General features: G+C 37.1%; 1 protein-coding gene across 9 annotated transcripts in view; it reads left to right on the top strand.

The window, feature by feature from the left end:
* KCNT2 (potassium sodium-activated channel subfamily T member 2) overlaps positions 1-22,096 on the top strand; it is a 411,093-nt gene that overhangs the window by 348,336 nt on the left and 40,661 nt on the right. For all 9 annotated transcript variants that reach the window (XR_007909589.2, XM_051820439.2, XM_051820437.2 and 6 more), the window contains 4 exons: positions 4,783-4,894; positions 15,792-15,893; positions 18,069-18,152; positions 18,926-19,054. Coding sequence is in view for 8 of the 9 variants with exons in the window: in XM_051820439.2 (XP_051676399.2) it covers positions 4,783-4,894; positions 15,792-15,893; positions 18,069-18,152; positions 18,926-19,054 (427 nt within the window). In the remaining variant the exon portion in view is untranslated. The remainder of the gene's footprint in view (positions 1-4,782; positions 4,895-15,791; positions 15,894-18,068; positions 18,153-18,925; positions 19,055-22,096) is intronic.

Here is a 22,096-nt window from a genome sequence, read left to right as displayed (position 1 = left end):
TTAGAGATATCAAGGGCACTGCAATACACTATTTCATTGTATGAATGTTACTTAGCTTCAGGTTTTCACTAGGTGGCAGGCTTAGCTAATGCATTGTTTCTCAGTATAAAATAACAAATGGTTTAGCTTCATGTAAATAGAAAGAAATGTAAGCGTATCAGTTAAATTTTGTTGTCCTATCTAATTTCAACTCGAAAAGTTACCCAAGTACAATGACTGAATCACTCAATCATATGTCATTTTCCCTAAGCCCTCAGATGTATCAGATATTACATACGGGTGTATTTCTGCTTGGTATATGTTAGAAAAGGATTACAAATAAAAGAATCCAAATAATCACAAAATTATTGAAAGTTCAAATAATGGTATATATAAAAAGTAAATACTGTTTTTTCAGGGAAATAAAAAGGTTTTAAAACATGAAAAGAATTGTCGCTTAGTAGCTTTTTTAAAATTAATTTATTTACTTGAAAGAGTTACACAGGGAGAGAAGGAGAGGCAGAGAGAGAGAGAGTCTTCCATCCACTGGTTCACTCCCCAATTGGTCGTAATGGCTGGAGCTGCGCCAATCCAAAGCCAGAAGAAAGGAGCTTCCTCCAGGTTTACCCACGCAGGTGCAGGGGCCCAAGCACTCGGGCCACTTTCCACCGCTTTCCCAGATCGTAGCAGAGCTGGATCGGAAGTGGAGCAGCCGAGGCTCAAGCCATATGGGATGCAGGCACTGCAGGGAGCAGCTTTACCCACTACCCACTACACCACAGCACCGGCCCCCCAGTAGCTGTTTTCTTTGTAAATTCCTTCTCTTGCCATCTATCTCATCATGGCCCCACATGTATCTCACGAGCTATCCATTCACTAGTCTTTTAAAAGTACTTAATCTAGGAGCTTTCATTGAATCACAGTGTCATCAGTAGGAAAATAAACAGCCTTATAACTTGTGAATTTTTACTGTTTCCTCTATTAGTTGTTAGAATGTTTAAGCATAGGAATTTCACTTTCTACATCTTTATATTTCCTGGAGCTCAGAAATTTCTGAAAGACAAAACTGAATCAGTTGTTAAATTAGCTATTAAATATTACCCTCAAAACATACAAATACTAGTGAAATTATGTCCTAACAATCAGTATTTATGAGTTAGAGAGTAGAGTTTACAAAATGTTGTGTTTTTAGAGTAGAGTTGATTTTAACACATGAAACTGAACATGCTGCTAGATACTCTAACAATTTATAATCTGTTTCTATTGAGTTTTCTTTCCAATGTTCTGCCTATTTCTTTAGGATAGGGTAAGCTGAGGCTTTAGAACCTGAGTGGTAGAGTATGAGTCTGGCTCTGCCACCCACTGGAATCTCACCGTGAATATGTTGCTTCATTGCTCTGTACTTGTTTCCACATTGTTAAACTGACAGCTGTAGACAGATCAGAGCAGTATTTTGAGATTAGAGGAGGTAATGTGTGGCCCTCTTGTTTTCCAGCCTAAGTTGGAAACTGTTGTGATCCAAAGAAGTCAGACCAATAGAGATCAAAACATCAGGCAGGAGGTTGTGACTTTGGTGTGTGGTGATTGTGGCTTCTTAACTCTACCCTGGAAAATAGTGGTCAAGGCCCTTGCTCTGTAGGGCTGGGCCTACTTCATGGCCTGGCATGGAGAAGTCTGAAGATTCTGCAGATATAGCATCAGGATTGAGCCCCATGATTCCAGGTAGAGAGGAGGGGTACAGATGGAAACACACAATAGGGAGGCTCCTGCCTGATGCAGTGAACTTACGTTGACAGGGGTAGACATTTGGTGCAGCAGATAAGACACAGCTTGGGCCATTCACATTCCATATTGAAGTGCCTGAGTTTCAATCCTTTCCCTGGTTCTGATTCCAGTTCCCTGCTAATGTAGTTCCTGGAAGGCAGCAGGTGATGGCTCAAATACTTTGGTCCCTGCTGCTCACCTATAACTCCTGGATTGAGTTCCTGGCTCCTGGCTTCTTGATGATGCAGCCCTGGCTGCTGTAGGCTTGTAGAGAATGAACTAGTCGATTGAAGATCTGCCTATTTCTGTCTGCGTCTTTCTATCCCTTTGCTTTTCAAATAAATGAATGCATACATAAATAGCCAAAAATGAAATAGAATAAATACCTCTTAGAATGATCATCTATAAAGTTTAGATAGTGATTTTTTATTCTAAAAAAACAAGAAAGGGAAAAGACAAAAAGGAGAACATTAGGTCAGTTAATTTTTCTTTTGAGAAGTACAGAATATAAATGAGATTCATTGTCTAAATGAGGCTATAGGGCTTTGTGTTCATTGATCTATTTTGGTACTATTATTTATTCATCTGTGTTCCTACCATCAGAGATGACTGAATATGGTTTGTAACAAACCATGCTATGATAAATATCTTTAGTGACATTGTTATTTTTAAATATTTCTTAATAAATACATTTGAAACTCCCATATGGTGTGAAATGTGGCAGTTTGTGGCATTTCCTTGGCTTACCAGATGGAATTTCCTGGCCCCAAAGTCAACTGATTTTTTTTTCCATCAGATCACTCTTCTAATTTTTTAAATTTCTGAAAAACAGGAAGATTAATTTATTCGTTCTCATTTGTGACATTTGTGTAAAAAGAACAGAGCTCCTAAAGGAATGCAGATAATGCAGCTTCTTCATAAACCCATCTTGTTACATTGCTGCATCTTCTTCATCAAGATTTTAATCTAAACTTTGTATTCCCACACACAAACAAGAATTCAAACATTTTTAATAAAACTTTATAATTAAAAGAATATAAAGTGCAGTGGTAGGCACAGAGAAGAAAACTTAACCTTTCTGATGTCACAATTTAGTAGCACTGAGGTATGGATAAAACCTACCAGAATATATGGCAAAAAGTCATTCAGTAGACACTATAAATCAAATTTCTTAAGAAACCCAATTTGAGCTGGTGCCGCAGCTCAATAGGCTAATCCTCTGCCTTGCGGCGCCGGCACACTGGGTTCTAGTCCCGGTTGGGGTGCTGGATTCTGTCCCGGTTGCTCCTTTTCCAGGCCAGCTCTCTGCTATGGCCCGGGAGTGCAGTGGAGGATGGTCCAAGTCCTTAGGCCCTGCACCCGAGAGGGAGACCAGGAGAAGCACCTGGCTCCTGCCTTCGGATCAGCGCGGTGCGCTGGCCGCAGCGGCCATTGGAGGGTGAACCAATGGCAAAGGAAGACCTTTCTCTCTGTCTCTCTCTCTCACTGTCCACTCCGCCTGTCAAAAAAAAAAAAAAGAAAGAAAGAAAGAAACCCAATTGGAGAGTGATTCTGACTTTAAAATATTTTTAAATTTTCATCTCAAGGTCACAGAAATATTGAAAACAGTAATCAATTGTACAAAAATTTACATTTTTAAAAAATTTCAACAATCAGCATTATAATTTGTTTACATCAGGAAATATAATAATAGTTCTCAAAATGGAGATGAAGTTTTATAACCCTGGTTACGTTTCTTCTTTTAAAGAGTGAATTTCATAAAATACCTGGTACCACATCTTCAAAGGAGGCCTGCATGTTAGGCTGCTTAGGTGTCTAAGAGGGCACACAGATTTCCGAGGATTCTGCCGGTGTCACCTGGCCTGCTCTCCCCCAGAGAGAGAGCCCTGCTGGCAAATCCTCAGTGAGCACCAAGGTGTCAGACGTGAGGAAGGGCAAAAGCCCTCTTGTCATGCCAGGATTCAGGGGCAGGACTCCCATCCATAAAACACACATTCCTATGCTTGTGTAAGGTGTCAGGGAGACCCCAGCACAAGGAGGGAACAGCACCCTGTCGACGGGAACCTGCAGAACTTGAGGAAAACAGTAGCTGATTTGTTAATGAACCACAGAAAGACTGTTTCTCTCTTGCCTGTTTTCAGTCATTTGTAGTCCCTGAGGTTGGTTCAGTCAAGGGTAGGAATTTGAAGTGGCCATAACTGAAGGACAAACTGCAAGAGAGCCAAAGCTGAGTATTATAGGAATCCCAAAAGATTTGAACCAGGTAAGGGTCAGATAAGCAACTGCAAAAATCAGATCAGCAACTGCAAAAGTAAAAGGGCATTAACTGTGCTATGATCCTCCTTTTCCTCCAAGGGAAAACCTTGTGTGTGTGTGTGGGGGGGGCGCTGTATATACATACATATGTGCACATGTGTACATATTGTGTACTGCTGTGGGGGAAAAGCAAGTGTGAAAATTTCTCAGAACACCCTGCAAAATACTGCCCATGCTTTGACTTGGGCCCCAATTGATTACAGTGAGATTTTATTTAAATTGAGATTTTTTTTCTCCTTAGAATTCCATTGTAGCAAGTTTTGACATTTAGAAAATTGTATATTATGGGAACATGGAGACAGGACTTCACATTCACTTAATGGATGAGAAGCTCATCATGTGAATTTTTTGCCGATTAGCATGTTCCTGTTATAAATTTCTGTTTTAATTTCATCCACACAGTAATCTTATAACTACTTAAATCAGCTTTATGAGATTTTCTTCTATACTTTTCCATAACTGCAGAGCAGAAATGTCTAATAAAAGCCAAATTAGGGAATTTACTTTTCTTATTGTGCTAAAATGTTGGTTAAAATATTCTTTGGAAAATAGTGTTCCATTTTTCTTGCATTGTACAGAACATTTTATGTGGCACTGCCTGCTGTTGTAATTGGGTACAGTTTTATGCCTAAGGCTAGGAATCACTCACTCATAAATATGTTGTTATAAAAAAGACCATATTGGATTGTTAGTGTAATGCCAATGTTTTTTTCTGAAATGTAGGTTGTTTTCCAGTCTCAGTATTATCACAGAACTCACTCACCCTGCCAACATGAGATTCATGCAATTCAGAGCCAAAGACTGTTACTCTCTTGCTCTTTCAAAACTGGAAAAGGTAAGACCTCAGATGTTAATAAGTTGAATTTAACCATTTTGGTTCAAAAGATAACTCAGATAGATAGATAGATAGATAGATAGATAGATAGATAGATAGATAGATAGATAGAAAGAATATCATAAGATTAACATGTTCTTTTGAATTCTTATTTGGTATTAAAATCATAATTCATAGTTTAAGAAAATGTGAATTAATAGATTTTAAGCACTTATATTACAAGTGAATATGAAGGAGACTTTTTATGATTATCATTAATCATAAATTGAAAACATGACTTATGAGAGAATTAAATGCAACAGAATGTTATGCTTATTGATAGTGTCAGTAACATTACAAGTGACTAGCTGTGTTGTGAAGTCTTTGCTGTTTTCCAAACTCCTGAAGGTCTTAGGAAAGTTACAGGCACTGTTGAAAGCTGCTTCCAAAGGTCAACAGCACAGCCTGAGACAAAGCCAAGTTTACCCCTTACCTAAGTCACAGTGACTGCCCCTCCAGAGAGTTTTGGCAACACTTCAGGGAGGGCTAAACAAGCGTGACATTTGTTGAGAACTGGAAATATGTTTTCCAAAAGTGAGTACTTGGTTCAGGATTGGGAAGAGATCAGGATAGTGCTACCAGAGACAGTGGAATTACAAAGTTGTGCTATGTAGACAGAAAGGCATGGTTTCCATGTGCAGAATCCAGGCTGAAAGTAAGGGCATAAGGGCATGGTTTTTCCTTAGTTTTCACCTGCTATCAATACACTGGGAGAGTTGGATGTAATAGAAAATGATAAAACTTGAATGTAATAGGAAAAGAAAAAGGATATACATGTAAATATGTGTTAAATCTCTGCTGTCTTCATCGTTGTTATGAGGTAAAGAAAATGATACCTTCCTTTTCTTGATGAGTTCTTTTTTTGTTGAACCATTTTGATTCTGTCATTCCAGATACTGTCCTAATTCCCATAGGACATCTGGTTGAGGAAGGTGGCTTCCACACTCTCCTCTGTTGATTTCCATCTTTAAAGCTGGTCCTGTATACTACATTAGTTGAGGCTCACCATACTGCTTTATGGGCATAGAAAAATCACTGTAACAATTTGCTTCCAGATATGGAAGCTGACTTGGAGGTTAGTTAAACAACCTTTTCAAGATTGTACAACTGTCAAACCAGTGCAATAAAGGAAACTTAAGGCCATTAACATTCTGACAGAACTCTTCCATTAGGCACCACCTCTTGCACGACACAGAAAGTGTGGCAAGCAGGGCTCAAAAATGACTCCTCATCTACAAGCAAACCAGTCATTAGGAGTCCCACTGAGATTGGTGCTGGCATGAGACAGTACAGCATCCCCTATGACAGTTGAAGCAGACTCATCTAGTGGTAAAGAAGCTGGGATCTGGAGTCAGACTTCTTGAAATCTCTAAGACTTGAGAAATGAACCCTGTAAAAATTATGAATACATTCATAGTCCTGGTATTCTTACCTAGGAAATAATGGTAGAATGTGAATTATAAGGTCATTGCAAAGATCACACCAAATATTCAATGCAGAACACTTAGCACAAAATTTGACATATAATTAGGGCTCAAAAAAGTTACTAAAACCATAACTATAAACTATATTTGTTGACATTGTTACTAATCAATATCCTATTTTGTGTATCCAGTGTTATACCAGATCAGTTGATACACCAAGGTCACAATTGTGGGAGGCACTTTTAGTATTTGTGAGTGAGTATGTATGTATGATTTTCTGTTTATTACATGAGGAAAAAATGAAGAAAAAACAAAGCTTTAATCTTTGTTGGAGAATCAGTTAAAAATAAAATCATCAGCCAATTTGGAAATTCTCTCTACAAATGTAGAAAAGAGTTTCATTTGCATAAGCATTGAGCCACATTGCCTTGTACATCTCAGGTAGCTGATTAAGAAGAATGCAGAATCAATTACATACATGTTAATAAACAATTCATACATGTTACATGGATATCATTTACATACCCATCCAAATGAAAAATAAAACTTTCCACGTCCTTGCAACTTGGATTGAGGCACCTAGGCTAAACTACTAAGAGACAGAAACATAATCGTCCTCCCTCATGTTCACATTTCTGAAAAACAGCTCTAAGGCCCCCGAAGAGATATTCCTGGAGCAAAACTGGCTGAAGTTTTAAGAGATTTGCATTCATGCCAAGCAGGATCTTAAATGATACACCACATACCTGCCCCAGCCCCTGTTTTCTGTGGCTTCTCTTCCTCGGCCTTCTTCTGAAGCTGTTACTGTTCATGACATTTGCAGGTTTCCTAGGCTGCTGCCTCCTGTCCATGTTTGAGAAAGTCTAATGATTTTTCAAGTTAGAATGTATTTCTCTAAAATCTTGAAAAACTTCTTGTAAATTGTTTCCCTTCAGGTTCATGACATGTAATCCAAGTTTCACCATGTGCATCATTTTTAAGTTTAGTATTTCTTTGCCTCCTTAACCTATGCATTTGTCTCTCATCTTTTTGAAAGATGCCCTCAGGTTATTAAGACAATAGGTTTGATTTGGACTGCATTGTTTAAGGCCTTTTTTTTTTTTTTCACCTTTATCTCTTTTTTTTAACATCAAGAAGCCGACACATTTTAAATCTGGAGGTTCTTAGTCTTTGCAGAAAATACCAAAACACACACAGCAACAAGAAAGGAGTGCAAATGTTTATGGCCCAGGAGTGGGAGTAGCACTAACACCTTCATTCATATGCCATTGCTTGGAACCCAATCACAGACTCAGAAAGGTGGGAAACAGTCCATTTCTGTATCTAGGAAACAGTGGGCAATGGATTATTATGGACAATCAGTGTGCCCTGGGAACTGAGTTCAATCACATGGCTGATGACTTAATTAATCATACTTATTATATAATGAGACCTCTATAAAAACTGTGGAGAATGAGGCTCAGAGGGCTTTCTGGCAAGTGTACTTATTGAAGCACAGAAACTCCTGTGCCCAGAGGACCCTTCTCAACTCGCCTTCATCATTCGCTGTTCATTTGTATCCTTCCCAATAAACTACTCATCGTTAACTAAGGTACTTTCATGAGTTCTCTGAATTAGTTCAGTGAATCACGAGGGAGCGTTGGGAAGTTCCAGATTTGTAACTGGCTGGCAAAGTGAACAATTGACCTGGAGATGCCTCTTGGAAACCTTGAATATATCCTTTCCATACACAATATGGAAAATGCATATTATGGAAAAAACCTTTTCGTAGATTTTAAATTTTTTGCACCTAAATAAATTAGTTTTTAATTTTGTTTTCCTTGAACTTTTTGAAATATGCTCGTTTATGTATGTGTGTGTGTGTGTGTTTATGAAAAAAGAATAGGGGCTGGAGTTGTGCTGTTACTGGTGAAACTGCCTGCCACCTATGACGCCAGCATCCTATATCACACTGGTTCGAGTCCCAGCTGCTCCACTTTGCATCCAATTCCCTGTTAATAGCCTGGTAAAAGCAGCAGAAGATGGCCTAAGTGCTTGGGTCTCTGGCTTCTTGCTTTGGCCTGGCCCAACCACAGCTGTTGTGGCCATTTGAGGGGTGAACCAGTGGATGGAAGATCTCAAAATCTCTCTCTTGTTCCTTCCTTCCCTCCCTCCCTCCCTCCCTCCCTCCCTCTCTCTCCTACCCTCACCCTTTCTATTCCTCTCTAACTCTTCTTTTCAAATAGATAAATAAATCTTTGTAAAAATTTAAAAAATAAAATAATTATTGGTCTCCCTAAAAGCAGTCAACAGTTAACCACTGTATCATAATTTATTTTCATAGCCTATAAATTTATAAAATAAAAAATATAATTTTACTACATTAAATTTTCAGTTATGTGAGTCATTAGTTTTCTATATTTAAGATTTTAATTCGATTTCTTTTAGCAATTTGATATATCTTTATGTTCACAGCACACATGGGCTTCCCTGCTGAGTGGTGCCATACTTAGGGAGCTGTTTGCATGACAGTCCATGTGAATGCACTTCCGGGACTGTGTACCGCACTCTGAGTGGCCCACTATGAAGACTTTGGACCTGTTATTAGAAATTATACTACTATGCACATCGTTAATACACAAATTTACACATGATGAATTGTTAACAATACATTCATCATTCATCTATAGTAGATCAATGTTTTCTTGCATTTAAAAGCAACAGAAACAAATTTGTAGTCTTTTCAAATTCTTTTTGGACTGATATTGGAAATACTAAATATTTTCTGAAAATCAAGAAAAGAATATTTCATAGTGGATCAAAGTCAGAGTTGGCAGGCAGCACCAAATCAACTACGTTGCTAATTGGATTATGAATAAATAAAAAGTGGCTCAACCTGTGTGAACCAAAAAAAAAAAAAAGACAAGATGCTTATGTTCATTTTTATAGATCTGTATCACCCATCAAATTATAAATTCTATGTGTTTTATTGAATTTTATATTTCCTGTTATTTAGCAAGTCCTGGCCCATAAACACGTGCATCCCTTTTCTGTTGTTCTGTGTATACTGGTACTTTCTGCAGAGATTAAGGACATCCAGTGTCTGCTTCTGGATGCCAAACAAGAGATAAGTGAGAGAAAAAAAAAAAGGACCTAAGGACCTTGAACAATGCAGTCCAACCAAGACCTGTTGTCTTAATAACCTAAGGATACCTTCCATGAGGTTATCAGATATGCATAGGTTAAGGAGGCAAGAAATTTATGCATCCTTCTTCTATCTAATACTTAAATATTCTCTTTAAATTCATAGGCTTCCTTTTAATATCTTGAAAGATTTTTATGCTTAATGATTAAAAGGCAAACTTTTTTGGTGTCACTCACACTCTAATTTCTACATTTATATTCTAAGTAAAAAGAATTAAATATCTTCTTGATTCTTGTGTCAATATTATTTTCTAAATCTTTCTGTTCTTGAGGTTCCTTAAAGGGGGTTGCCAACCACTTCTGCATACATTCTTGGAGGTTCCACTTTCTTTTAGGTGTTTTAGAAAAGTCATTATTAGAAAAACAGAAAATGAACAGTAAAACTTGACTTAAATGCAGAATTCTATTAGATGAAAATATACTTTTATAAAGGAATTTTAATGTATTATTGTAAAAGAAACAATAATATAATTATTTTGTGTATCTTGTAAAAAACAATAAATACTAAAAAAAAAACTTTGCATAACATGAACATTATAGTCCTATATATCTTCATACTCCATTAAATAACCAAAGTGAGAAGAGTGAGGTATTGAGTGGACTCCAAAGTGTTCTTTCTTCTATATGCGGGTTTTAAGCTTTATGTGTTCAATAACATTTCATTGATCATCTATGTGCCAGGTACTGTGTTAAATATTGGTTAAGTAATAGAGAGGAAAATATGGTCTCTGCTGTCCTACAACTCATGGTTTAACCAAGATAGACAATTAATAAATTTAAAAAATAAGCAATGGATTGTAGATTTCAAAAGGGCTATGGCAATAGCAGTAAGTTATCTTCAAGAATAACTGAGGAAGTCTACTTTAAATCAGATGATAAAGAAAGGCCTCTTTGGCAGGATGGGTGAAGAATTTGAACTACAGTGACAATATTAGACCATCCAAGAGAAGGCCTGGGAAGTAGCATTACAGGAAGAGAAAAAGCAAGATGAGCCTCCAAAGTGATACATAATTTAACATATTCAAATACTAATAATAATAGAATTAGTATTGGGTGTTAACTACAGACAGTACATTTAGATGTTTCGTGTTTTTATTGTAGTCCAGTGGGATGTGGACAGCAATATGAATCCATTCCACAGGTGATAAAACTGAGGGACAGGCAGTTTAAATAACTTATACAAGGTCACACAACTAGTCAATAGCAGTGCTTGAAGTGGCCCTTTATTGGATTCCAGAGCCACTAACCATTGTTTGGTGTACTGCCTGCTGGGCTGATATAACAAGATATAACAAGCATTTCCACTGACCCTCAAACTCAAGTCCAGATGTTAACCTATGGTGTGTGAATGCCAGCAGAGTATAAAAGAAGACATGTTAAATATTGGTTGCTTTTTTATTCATGTTTGAGAGCCCATGCTGGATTTAGAAAATGTCTCTTTTCAGAAAATCAATGAGCAGGATAATCTGAAAGCAAGAATCCACTCCACATCAGGGACTAGCACCCTGGGTCCACTGGGCTTGGTATAAATTCAAGCTTCATTGCTAGGACACAAGAGACGGGCTCTGTTCAGAGTGAAATTTTGTTTCACAGAAGTACTGCTTTTTGTTTCCAGGCATGTCCAGGAAAGTCTGATTAAAAGGTAAACTGAACTAAGAATGCTGAGCAAAAGTGACATTATGAGAATTGCTAGTAAAGTTAATTGGATAATTCTGTAGGTTGACTTGGAGTGACTAAAGACTTGAAGTTGGGATATTAATAGTAGAGTTAAACCTCACCAGGCATTTTAGCCATAGGCTGTAGAAGAGAGAGTGATTGAGAGATGATTAAATGGATTATAGATGGAATTGGAAATTAAATTGATAGAATGCTGAAGAGGGTTAAGAGATCCTTCTGGTTGACTAGTTAACTTTTCACCCTGATTTACTGGTCTGTAGGTGACACAGCATGATAGGGAATTCATTCTAGTAAAATAGAACACTCAGTTTACAGAGCAGGATTCAGGTTGATGCCCACAGTTACAATTAGAAAAAGATGTGCAAGTTAACATGGATTTACAGGTCCCAGATGAAGTATTTATTAGATGGTTACATGCTGCAAAAGTAGAGGAAAAGCCGAGGTTGGAGTAACTTCTAATTACTAAATCCTGGCTTTCTCCAGGCTTCATCCCACCTGGTTTTCAAACAGTGACCAGTGTCATGTCTCACCATGTCTCTCTCCATGTGTTGAAATCTGCTGTGTCCTTGGCTCCTCTGGATCTCTGTCTGTGCTCACTGTTGTCCGCCTACGCCCACACCACCCCCACCCCTTCTCTACCTCACCACACATGTCTGATTGCATTGGAGAGCTCTCCTATACCTCTCTACTGTCACCTTCAAATCACCATTGTTTGCTCAGTCCAGTTATGAACAAGTTTTTGCCCTGTTTAGTTCTGTTGCAGCTAAAGATGACATTAAAGAAAAGGCAAAAAATGGGTAAAGAAAATTAAGAGATAAACAGATTACAAAAGCATTAAAATATACTCAGTCCTGTTAAACATACGAGTGGGAATAAGAGAGGGAAGAGATGTACAATTTGGGACATGCTCAAGCTGACTTGACCCAAATGGTAGAGTTAGAAACATACCAGGGGACCCCAATACAATCCCATCAAGGTGGCATGTACCAATGCCATCTCACTAGTCCAAGTGATCAATTTCAGTTCACAATTGATCATAATGAAAGGACTAAGAGTCAAAGGGATCACATAAGTCTAGTACCTACTAATACTAACCGATAGAATAAATAAAGGGGAGAGTGATCCAACATGGGAAGCAAGATACACAGCAGACTCATACAATGGCAGATGTCCTAAACAGCACTCTGGCCTCAGAATCAGCCCTAAAGGCATTCAGATCCGGCTGAAAAGCCCATGAGAGTATTTCAGGCATGGAAAGCCAAGACACTCTGGCGAAAAAAAAAAAAAAAAAAAAAAAAACTAAATGAAAGATCTCTGTGAGTGTGTGAGTGAGATCCCAGTGGAAAGAACAGGTCTTCAAAGAAGGAGGTACCTTTCTCTGAAGGGAGGAGAGAACCTCCCCTTTGACTATGACCTTGTCTAAACAAGATAAGAGTCGGAGAAATCAAGGGGCTTCCATAGCCTTGGAAACTCATGACTGGAGCATAGGGAGATTACTGATGCCATAAACAGGAGTGTCAATTTGTAAAGTCAACAACAGGAGTCACTGTGCACTTACTCCTCATGTAGGATCTCTGTCCTTAATGTGCTGTACATTGAGATTTAATGCTATAACGAGTACTCAAACAGTATATTTCACTTTGTGTTTCTATGGGGGTGCAAACTGTTGAAATCTTTACTTAATGTATACTAAACTGATCTTATGTTAAAAAAAAAAAAGAAATTATCAATTCCCAACTTGACTCTCACTGGCATTAAACATGACAATAGGTCTGATCTGGTTTCATCATCATTTAAAAAATCATCTATTATTTTTCACTTTATGTTTCTGTGTGGGAGCAAACTGTTGAAATCTTTACTTAATGTATGCTAAACTGATCTTCTGTATATAAAGAGAATCGAAAATGAATCTTGATGTGAATGGAAGGGGAGAGGTAATGGGAAAGGGGAGGGTTGCTGGTGGGAGGGATGTTATGGGGGGGAAGCCATTGTAATCCATAAGCTGTACTTTGGAATTTTATATTCATTAAATAAAAATTAAAAATAAATAAAAAAATAAATAAAAAGGTAAAAAAATTTGAGAAGAATTAAAATTTCAATTAAAATTAAAAAATAAATAAATTAATTAATTAATTAAAAGTGCAAATTAACATAAAAAATATACTCAGTCCTGTGTCCCATGCCCCCTATCCCTGTTAGGTAGATGAATAAAACAATCAAAAAGGAAAATGATCATTGGCTTAAGAGGTCCCTGACCAGTCACAGCCTGGAAAAGAAGACTGGATCACCCATATGCAGTCCCCAAAGTTTTGCTTTTCCAAGCTTGGTCTGCCTGATGGCAAATCTTGGACTTCAAATTTTCAAAGATCCTAGTACTTTATTCTGGCTACTTGCTTTAATTTAGGCTTAAGATACCATAACTTTGCCCTCTCATCTAGATACTGGTCACATCTTAAGAACTAGATTTGCTTCCAAAGTCACAAGAAAATCTACTTGTCTCACAATAAGAACATCTAATTCCAATGCATCTCCCAGCCACCTTCATGGGCTGTTCAAATTAAGCATGCTTAATATTAAGGTAGATGTGTTAGAGAATATACAATGAAGTAGTAGGCATAGATGAAAATGGGATGCCACCTGTTTACTTTTCAGCTTGTTTTCTCCATGAATCTTAAGTGAGAACAGTCTTATATTCTCCAGTCTTCTCAACTAGGCACACACTATGGATTTGTTGGGTTGGAAATTTCTCATACTGCTCCTAGGCCTGGCTGCTGTTGAGTTCCAGACGCATCTGTTTGTGCAAGGGAAGTCCAGTAATCAAGTCACTCAGATCATTATCAACACAAGCAATAACAGTAGCCCTGGTTCATCTGTCCCACTCACTCCTTAGCTAGTTCTACCTCCCACCTCTTCTTCACCTGGGACTATGGGAGGCATCCCTTCCTTTGAGAGCCCCAAATTTACTGCATGAAAAACACGGTTTACTTTTGTTGCCTAAAGAAGTGGAGGTTGATTTCTTACTTGCTTAGCTGTATCTGTTTTTCCTAGTAAAGGAAAGTTGGTACCAAAAGAAGCTGGCATTCTTTAGGTTAACACTTGGGAAATGCCAGTTTAACTTACATTCTTAAGAAACTGCCTGTCAAAAAAAAAAAAAAAAAAAAAAGAAACTGCTTCTGAACTCAACAACAAATCTGACACTTGCTCGCATGCCTTCACTTTTTACAGGAAGATAACAAAAGAGTTTCTTAGAAACTATCATACATTCTCTCTCTGTCTCTTACACACACAGTCACATGTAAACACATTTTTTTTTTTGGTGTGTACTTTATAGAAGTTTAGCTGCAAACTGGTGTGGCTGGCACAACTTAAATGAGGCAGATGGAGAAATGAAATTAAGATGACAGAAAGATAGAGACTACTGTCCGTAGTAGACTGTATCAGTCTGTTGGGCACCACAACAAATAGCATAGATTGAGTGGCTTATAAATGAAAGATGTTTGTTTCTCACATTCCGGAGGCAGAGGAGTCTGGGATGACGTATTGGAAGATTCAGGGTCTGGTCAGGGTCCATATACTTGAATTGTAAATGGTTGTCTTAGTCTGTTTTTTGCTTTTAGCATAGAATACCATTGACTGGGTAATTTATATATAAATATAATAATATATATTATATATATTATAATAATATAATAAATATATATATATTTCTTACAGTTCTGGAGGCTGCAAAGTGCAATATCAACATGCCAGCCCCTGGTGAGGGCCTTCTTGCTGTGTTATAACATGGTGGAGGGTGTCACATGGCAAGAGAGTAAGGGCACATGCATGATAGATTTTGTAACAAAGCTGCTCTCTTGAAAACTAATCTCTCCCATCATAATGGCATTAATCCATTTAGGAGGGCAGAGTACCCATAACCTAATCACCTCTTCAGGGAGTTGCTTGCCAATACCCTCACAATGGCAATGAAAAATGAGTGTGAGTTTTGGGGTGGACATTAACCGTAGTGATGCACAGGGTGGAAGGGACAGGAAGTCCTTCCTTTTTTGTAAGGTCTAATCTCACCCCTAAGGACTCCACCTCCAAAGACTTTTACCTGGAAGGTTAGGAATTTCAAGGAGGTATTGGTGGGTGGGGCACAAACATTTAGATTGTAACAGGTTCCTACATGACATTTTTTTTTTGTTCTCAGAATATATAAAAATAAATCTTCTTTTAAGTGTTATGATACTTACTCTAGTTAGGATTTTCTTTTACGTTTGATTAGATAGTTCTTATGCTTGTTTATTTTATGCCACCTCTTATATGAAGAATAAACACACATCTAATATTTGAAATGATCGACCCTTAACTACTTGGTGTTTCAATTGATTAAGAAAACTTGGTCTTGAGAATTAAAGGAATATTTAAAAATACAGTCTTAAGTGAAGTAAGTACACAATTAGCTAATAACCATAAGAACCATGTAATGAGAATTTATTTTTTCACTTATGTCAGGAAAATTTATCTTTTATGCAAAGATGCATAGAAGATAGACTACTCAAAATTTTTTTCTATCTCAAATTTCTGAACAGAAAGAACGGGAGAGAGGGTCTAACTTGGCTTTTATGTTTCGACTGCCTTTTGCTGCTGGAAGGGTATTTAGCATCAGTATGTTGGACACACTTCTGTATCAGGTATGCAGTATTTTTTGCTATAAAATGCTTGTTTTTATATTTCACTTAGATTTTATTTAAATGAATAATACACCTAATGTTTCTCATGGATCTGCTAACTTAACAGGGCTCTCGAAGTCATTCAATTCTATTTTGTGTATTCAATGGCATTTGGGCCCCATAAAACATTTTGTGAGAAAAATATTGTTTAAAAATTATGGGAAATTTTTTTTATAAATTCCCTGGTGTCAGTATCCTGCAATATTTATTTTGCTTTTTGAATATTATTCTGAGCATATTATTGGGTTAAAATAAAGATAGGAAAATTCCTAAGTTAAAAGAAGACAGGATGTATCACAAGGCACATTTCAGGTTTGAATAATATATCAAATTGATTTCAGTAAGCTGAAAAGTCAGGGACATTTTAAGCATCTTCTAATTAGTGCCTACTATAAAAAATATGAAAGATATTTTACAACTCAGAATCATTTAATTTGTTCCTGAATGCCAAGATAACTTTGCCATTTTTTTTGTAGCTAAGCAGTGCATGGGATATTATTTCATACAAATATAATCACTTTTGTCCCTGGCAGAAACTGAAAAGATTTAATATTTCATAGTCCCTGATTCAAGCAATCAGAAAAATCTCTGAATATTTCCATTAAAACCAAACACATTCATAGGACTTTCAGTGATTCGATGTTAATCTCAAATTAAGCATTTTATTGTACATATTCTTTTTGGTTATATATTTATATCTCCTCTTCTATGATTGCTTGACTGAATAAACTGATCCAAAGTTAAGGCTTTTCTGCTGGACTTTGTGCTAATTTTGCCCGGATGTCTGCCTCTAGCAATGTCAGCATCCATCTGCTTCATCCAGATGAGGCTGGAACAGATTCAGCTCAGGAGAGCAAGTGCTCCTGTGTGCCCTAGAGTTTGCAGACACTTATCTGGGCAGGCCAGGAGCAAGCCTCCTGCCCAGAGCACCACCGCAACGCACACAGCTTCTGGTTTGTTCCAGAGAGAATTGCAGGGGAGGGTTTGTGTGAGGCGCACTATTGGAACTGAAGATTTTATATCAGTAGTGGCCAAATGTTTAATGTTGTAATACACCAGTGGTTCTTAGATATTTTAATATACAATGTTTAAATAAAATCTCATGAAAAAGTCTAATAGAACAGTTAAACAGAAAGAAAATGGGTTTGAATTGGAAAGCAGTAATTTTTTCCTCCTTTTTTACCTCATGTTTTATATTATAGATAAAGAAACAAGAAATTGAGTGTTTTCCGAGGCTTTTGCAGAGCTGTAATTTTTAAAGTTCTTAAATTGTCACAGAGTAAATGTATTTTGCAAATCAATCCAGTACATACCTTTGCATGTGAGGAAGGAAGACAGAACAGCACAGTATCACATGTACCCTTTCTGCCTGTAATTTGCTTCATTCTTTTCTGCCTTATTGAAACGTATTCCGTTTCATTTACAAATGTGCTGGTTGTAATTCATAACTTTATTTTCTGACTTGATGTTTGAAAAACACTTGATTCAGAATTAGAAAAACCTAGAAGATAATTTCCCTTCTGAGTATTTTTAGTAGGTTATTAATGGCTCTTAAATTAATAAGATTTTCAATCACATTGTTATTTCTTACTAGTAAATTTAGTCACTGAATCTGTTGACTATTCTAACATTCAGAGCTTGCAGTATAAGAAATTCACTGTAGCCCCAGGATAATGTAATGACTCCATTTTTTTAAGTCTCCATTTTAGAATGATGTGGAAAGAGATCATATAAGTATGTAATAATAAGTGATAAATGCAGCTTAGAAATTTATTTTACTAGGATAGAGCTCAATCCTAAAAAATGTGTGGAATGTTTCATGGTAAATTTATTTCTTTCAGAGTTTTATGACATTCACTACTTTATTTCAGTTTCTTTGTCTTTGTTAGTAAAAATCTAAAAAATGTTTTATCATGCCTAATAATGCACATAAAGTTTATCAATCTATTTCTAAGTGATCATTATTTTCTATATTTCTTTATGAACTGCTTAAGACACTGACAAGTGAGATTTTTATTTCCTTTTTTATGGAGGCTTAATGATATGTTATGAGAAGTAATCTTTTAGAAATGTTTATACTGCTAGCCATTTTATCCATTATACAAGTAATCCATATTTATTTTGTATATATTTCAGTCATTTGTGAAGGATTATATGATTTCTATCACCAGACTTCTTTTGGGACTTGATACAATACCAGGATCTGGCTTTCTTTGTTCTGTAAGTTAATAATTTCTGTAATAAAAGCTTCTGAAATCCATCTACTGTTAACTCTAATTCTTCTACATCATATATTTTTCCTATTATGAGTTCAAAGAGTGATATCTGAGATTCAAAAGATTATTGAAAATATTTTCAGGAAAACTATTTTATTTTTAATTAGTAATAATAAAAAGCCATTTTGTACAAAATTCAGAGCAAGTTTTTTTTTTCTTGTTGGTAGTTTGAGACTGGCAGATTCAGACAAAGGATGCTATACTAGGAAAACAGTGATCATGTAGTTTAACCATTCTTATAAATGAGTATATACATTCAAGTGTATTGGATAAAGTGAATTGCTACCCATTCAGATCTGTAAGTGGTGTAGAGGAACCGGAGCTCACATTTCCTGGTTACACCTTAACTTCTGTAGCATCAGCAACCCTATCCACTCATACTAGTAGTGGCCTCCAGTTATTGCAACATTCACCAGCCTCCACCTGGTGTAGAACATCTCCTACGCAATTATTTGTACCCTACTGTCTACTGTCATTGAACTAATACAATGGTATACTACCCCCAGTTAAGCATTCAGATTTCTCAACTTTGGAGGAACCCTCAGGATAAACTGATGGAGGAGTACACAAATTAATTTTGATACATGAATAAGCACTTATGGAATATTACTATGAGATTTGCAAATATTAATAAGTTCTGCCTTGAACACATGAAAATAACCACTAGGATTAGTACCTCTTAAGCCCTTAATATGTAAATAATTCATGTTCTTATAGATGAAAATCACTGAGGATGACTTATGGATCAGAACATATGCCAGGCTTTATCAGAAGTTGTGTTCATCTACTGGAGATGTTCCCATTGGAATCTACAGGACTGAATCTCAGAAGCTCACTACATCTGAGGTTTGGAAATATAAAAATGTTCCTGTTCTGATGTTGAATACAGTAAACACAAATCATTCAGAAATTTGGAAATGGATTTCTGAAAAATGCCATGGAAGTGAAAAAGTATGCTGTTTGAACAGATGGTATTAACTATCAGAACCAAAATACTTCAACTATTTGCTTTTGTAAATGACATCAGAATTTCACAGCATATTATTGGTTACAGGGCTCTTCTACAGGTTATGGGTGTTGGGCTCTGGATATCTTTTGTAGATCTGGAATTAGCCACTACTGGAAGATTTTCAGGAAACTAATTCTAAATAATCTTGAGGTTCTGACACATAAGAATAGCTGATAAAAAATAAACTAGGTTTCTAAAATATTTCCCAGCTGCATGTATTAGCATTTGGAAGAAGTAAAGCAAAGCAAAATTAGTATGTATTGAGATTCCCTCTCGCAATATCTAGAGTGAGGATCCCTTTAAAGCAAAAAAATAACTCCAGAAGTAGTGCCAGATCTTCCCTGGGGAAGCTCAGTAATTGGTACAGCAATCTATGAGCAGGGGAGGAGAATGTGTGACGACAGCATGAACTGAGAACACGGCCACATTTTGATTCCGTTGTATCATGCGGTTCTAAGCAGTTTTTATATCCTTACTCAGACATCACCTTTAAAATTATACTCTTATGAAATGAGGATTTTTGGATAAAAGCAGTATTCTATGAATATCTGTAACATCACTTAATATTATGCCTCATATATTTAAAGTAATTTTTTTCTTCTTTACATACACAAAAGTTATAAATCTTAAAGAAATTTTGATTGGCCAGTTTTTTATATTATGCAAAAGTACAAGTAGGATGCTCAGGTCAGTCAAATGCAATTTGATACTCCATATAATCATGATGCCCACTTGTGATAATCTCAACAAGTCCATGGATGGAAAAGAAGATTATGGATTATGGAAAGCTTAAGATTAAAGGGATAAAACGTTTGCTTTCTTGTTCAGATTTATTGTTAAATACATATGCGAGTATATATTAAGGCAAGGAGGAAATAATTTGGTTTATCTGAGCTGTTTTTAGGTAATTTTACTGTTGTTTTAGAGTGTTAAATGGAGTTTTGTTGGCTGTCTCTCTTGCTGAATTAGAGTGGTTTTGTGCATGCCTCTATATCCCTGTGGTTGATACTACAAAGAGCAAGACCAAATCAGAGAAAAGCAGCAATGACTGACTGGAGAAACATCCTGGGTGATGAAATATGTAAGGTAGTTTGTCCAGAAATGCCTGAAAATTCAAGAATAGTGGTTTCAAAAAAATATGATTTCGTTAAAGATGAAGAGAAAATAAGTGCTTACCCACTGAGGCAATCGGGCACCATCTGAGTCTATTCCCTGAATGGGGTGGCTTACAAGAAACATAAATTTAATTCTCACAGTTTTGGGAGTTGAGAAGTCCAGAATCCAAGCCCGAGTTGAATAGGGTTCTGGTGAGGGCCTGCTTCTTGCTTCTTAAATGGCCATCTTCTTACTGCATCCTGATATGGCAGAAGAGACAAGGGATCTCTCTGGGGCTTGTTTTATACAGAGCTCTCATAACCTAATCATCTCACTACCTCCAAAAATTGTCATACTGAGGCTCCACACAGGGACTCCTGGGAGCACAGGCATTCTCTCTGTATAAACCATTTATTTGACTATGGTCACTACAAAGAAGACTTCCATATGGCAGAGTGTGGCCACATTTTTATTTTTATGTCCTCATATAGTCTTTGTGAATTTGAATGTAATTCTTCTTTGGGTCAAGTCCATATCCATGTCAGCCATTTTTGTCTTATAGAAAAACATTGTTTTGTGTTGTTTATTTTGTAGGTTGGGAAAGAGCAACTGAGTATTTGTCTTGTTACCAAGGAGCATTTAAATATGTGTTGCAAAACATTGTCCATCACAAGTAAAGATCACTTTAGTAAAATGTTTATAAATCCCCAAATGTCTAGCCAAATAAAACACACATGTCATTGAAAAGATAGAAGAAAACTGAGTTTTCTTCTAGTTTTCTTCTTTTCTTTAATCAATACCTTCTCTCTCTCTCTCTCTCTCTTTTTTTTTTTTTTTTTTTTTTGACAGGCAGAATGGACAGTGAGAGAGAGAGACAGAAAGGTCTTCCTTTTGCCGTTGGTTCACCCTCCAATGGCTGCATGGCCGGCAGGAAGCCAGGAGCCAGGTGCTTCTCCTGGTCTCCCATGGGGTGCAGGACCCAAGCACTTGGGCCATCCTCCACTGCACTCCCGGGTCACAGCAGAGAGCTGGCCTGGAAGAGGGGCAACCGGGACAGAATCCGGCGCCCCGACCGGGACTAGAACCCAGTGTGGCGGCGCCACAAGGCGGAGGATTAGCCTAGTGAGCTGCAGCACCGGCCCTCTTTTCTTGAGTTGAGTTCAGTTCATCTTTTTGGCATATATATATATATATATATATGAATGGTTTATTTATTTGCTTGAAAGGTAGAGTTACAAGGATGGAGAGAGAGAGAGAGAGAGAGAGAGAGAGAGAGAGAGAGGTGGGGGGAGGGAAAGAGATCTTCCTTCAGCTGGTTCACTCCCCAAATGGTAGCAATGGCCAGAGCTATGCCAATCTGAAGCCAGGAGGCTGGAGCCTCTTCTGGGTCTCCAAGTGGATGCAGGGACCCAAGGATTGGTCCATCTTCTGCTGCTTTCCCAGGCCATAGCAGTGAGCTGGAACAGAAGTGGAGCAGCCAGGACTTGAACCAGTGCCCATGTGGGATGCTGGCACTACAGGCAGTGGCTTTATCCTCTATGCCACAGCACCAGCCCCAGCACATATATTTTTGTTAAGGGTTCATATCCTAGCTATGTGGGAATATTTGAGGCAATAAATAATTAAAGAGAAAAAAAATAGGAATATTAGGCATTTTTACAGCAAAGTGTACTAAAAGAGGTATGGAAATTAATGTTCATCTCTGTTTATATACAATTACTGCTAGAGCTGAGCCTGCATTCTGTTTTTATTTCTCAGTCAATTGAAGCAAACAAAACACTATG

Source organism: Oryctolagus cuniculus, chromosome 13, assembly GCF_964237555.1.
Source record: "Oryctolagus cuniculus chromosome 13, mOryCun1.1, whole genome shotgun sequence".
Taxonomy (NCBI): Eukaryota; Metazoa; Chordata; class Mammalia; order Lagomorpha; family Leporidae; genus Oryctolagus; species Oryctolagus cuniculus.
This window is presented reverse-complemented; position numbering and strand designations above follow the sequence as displayed.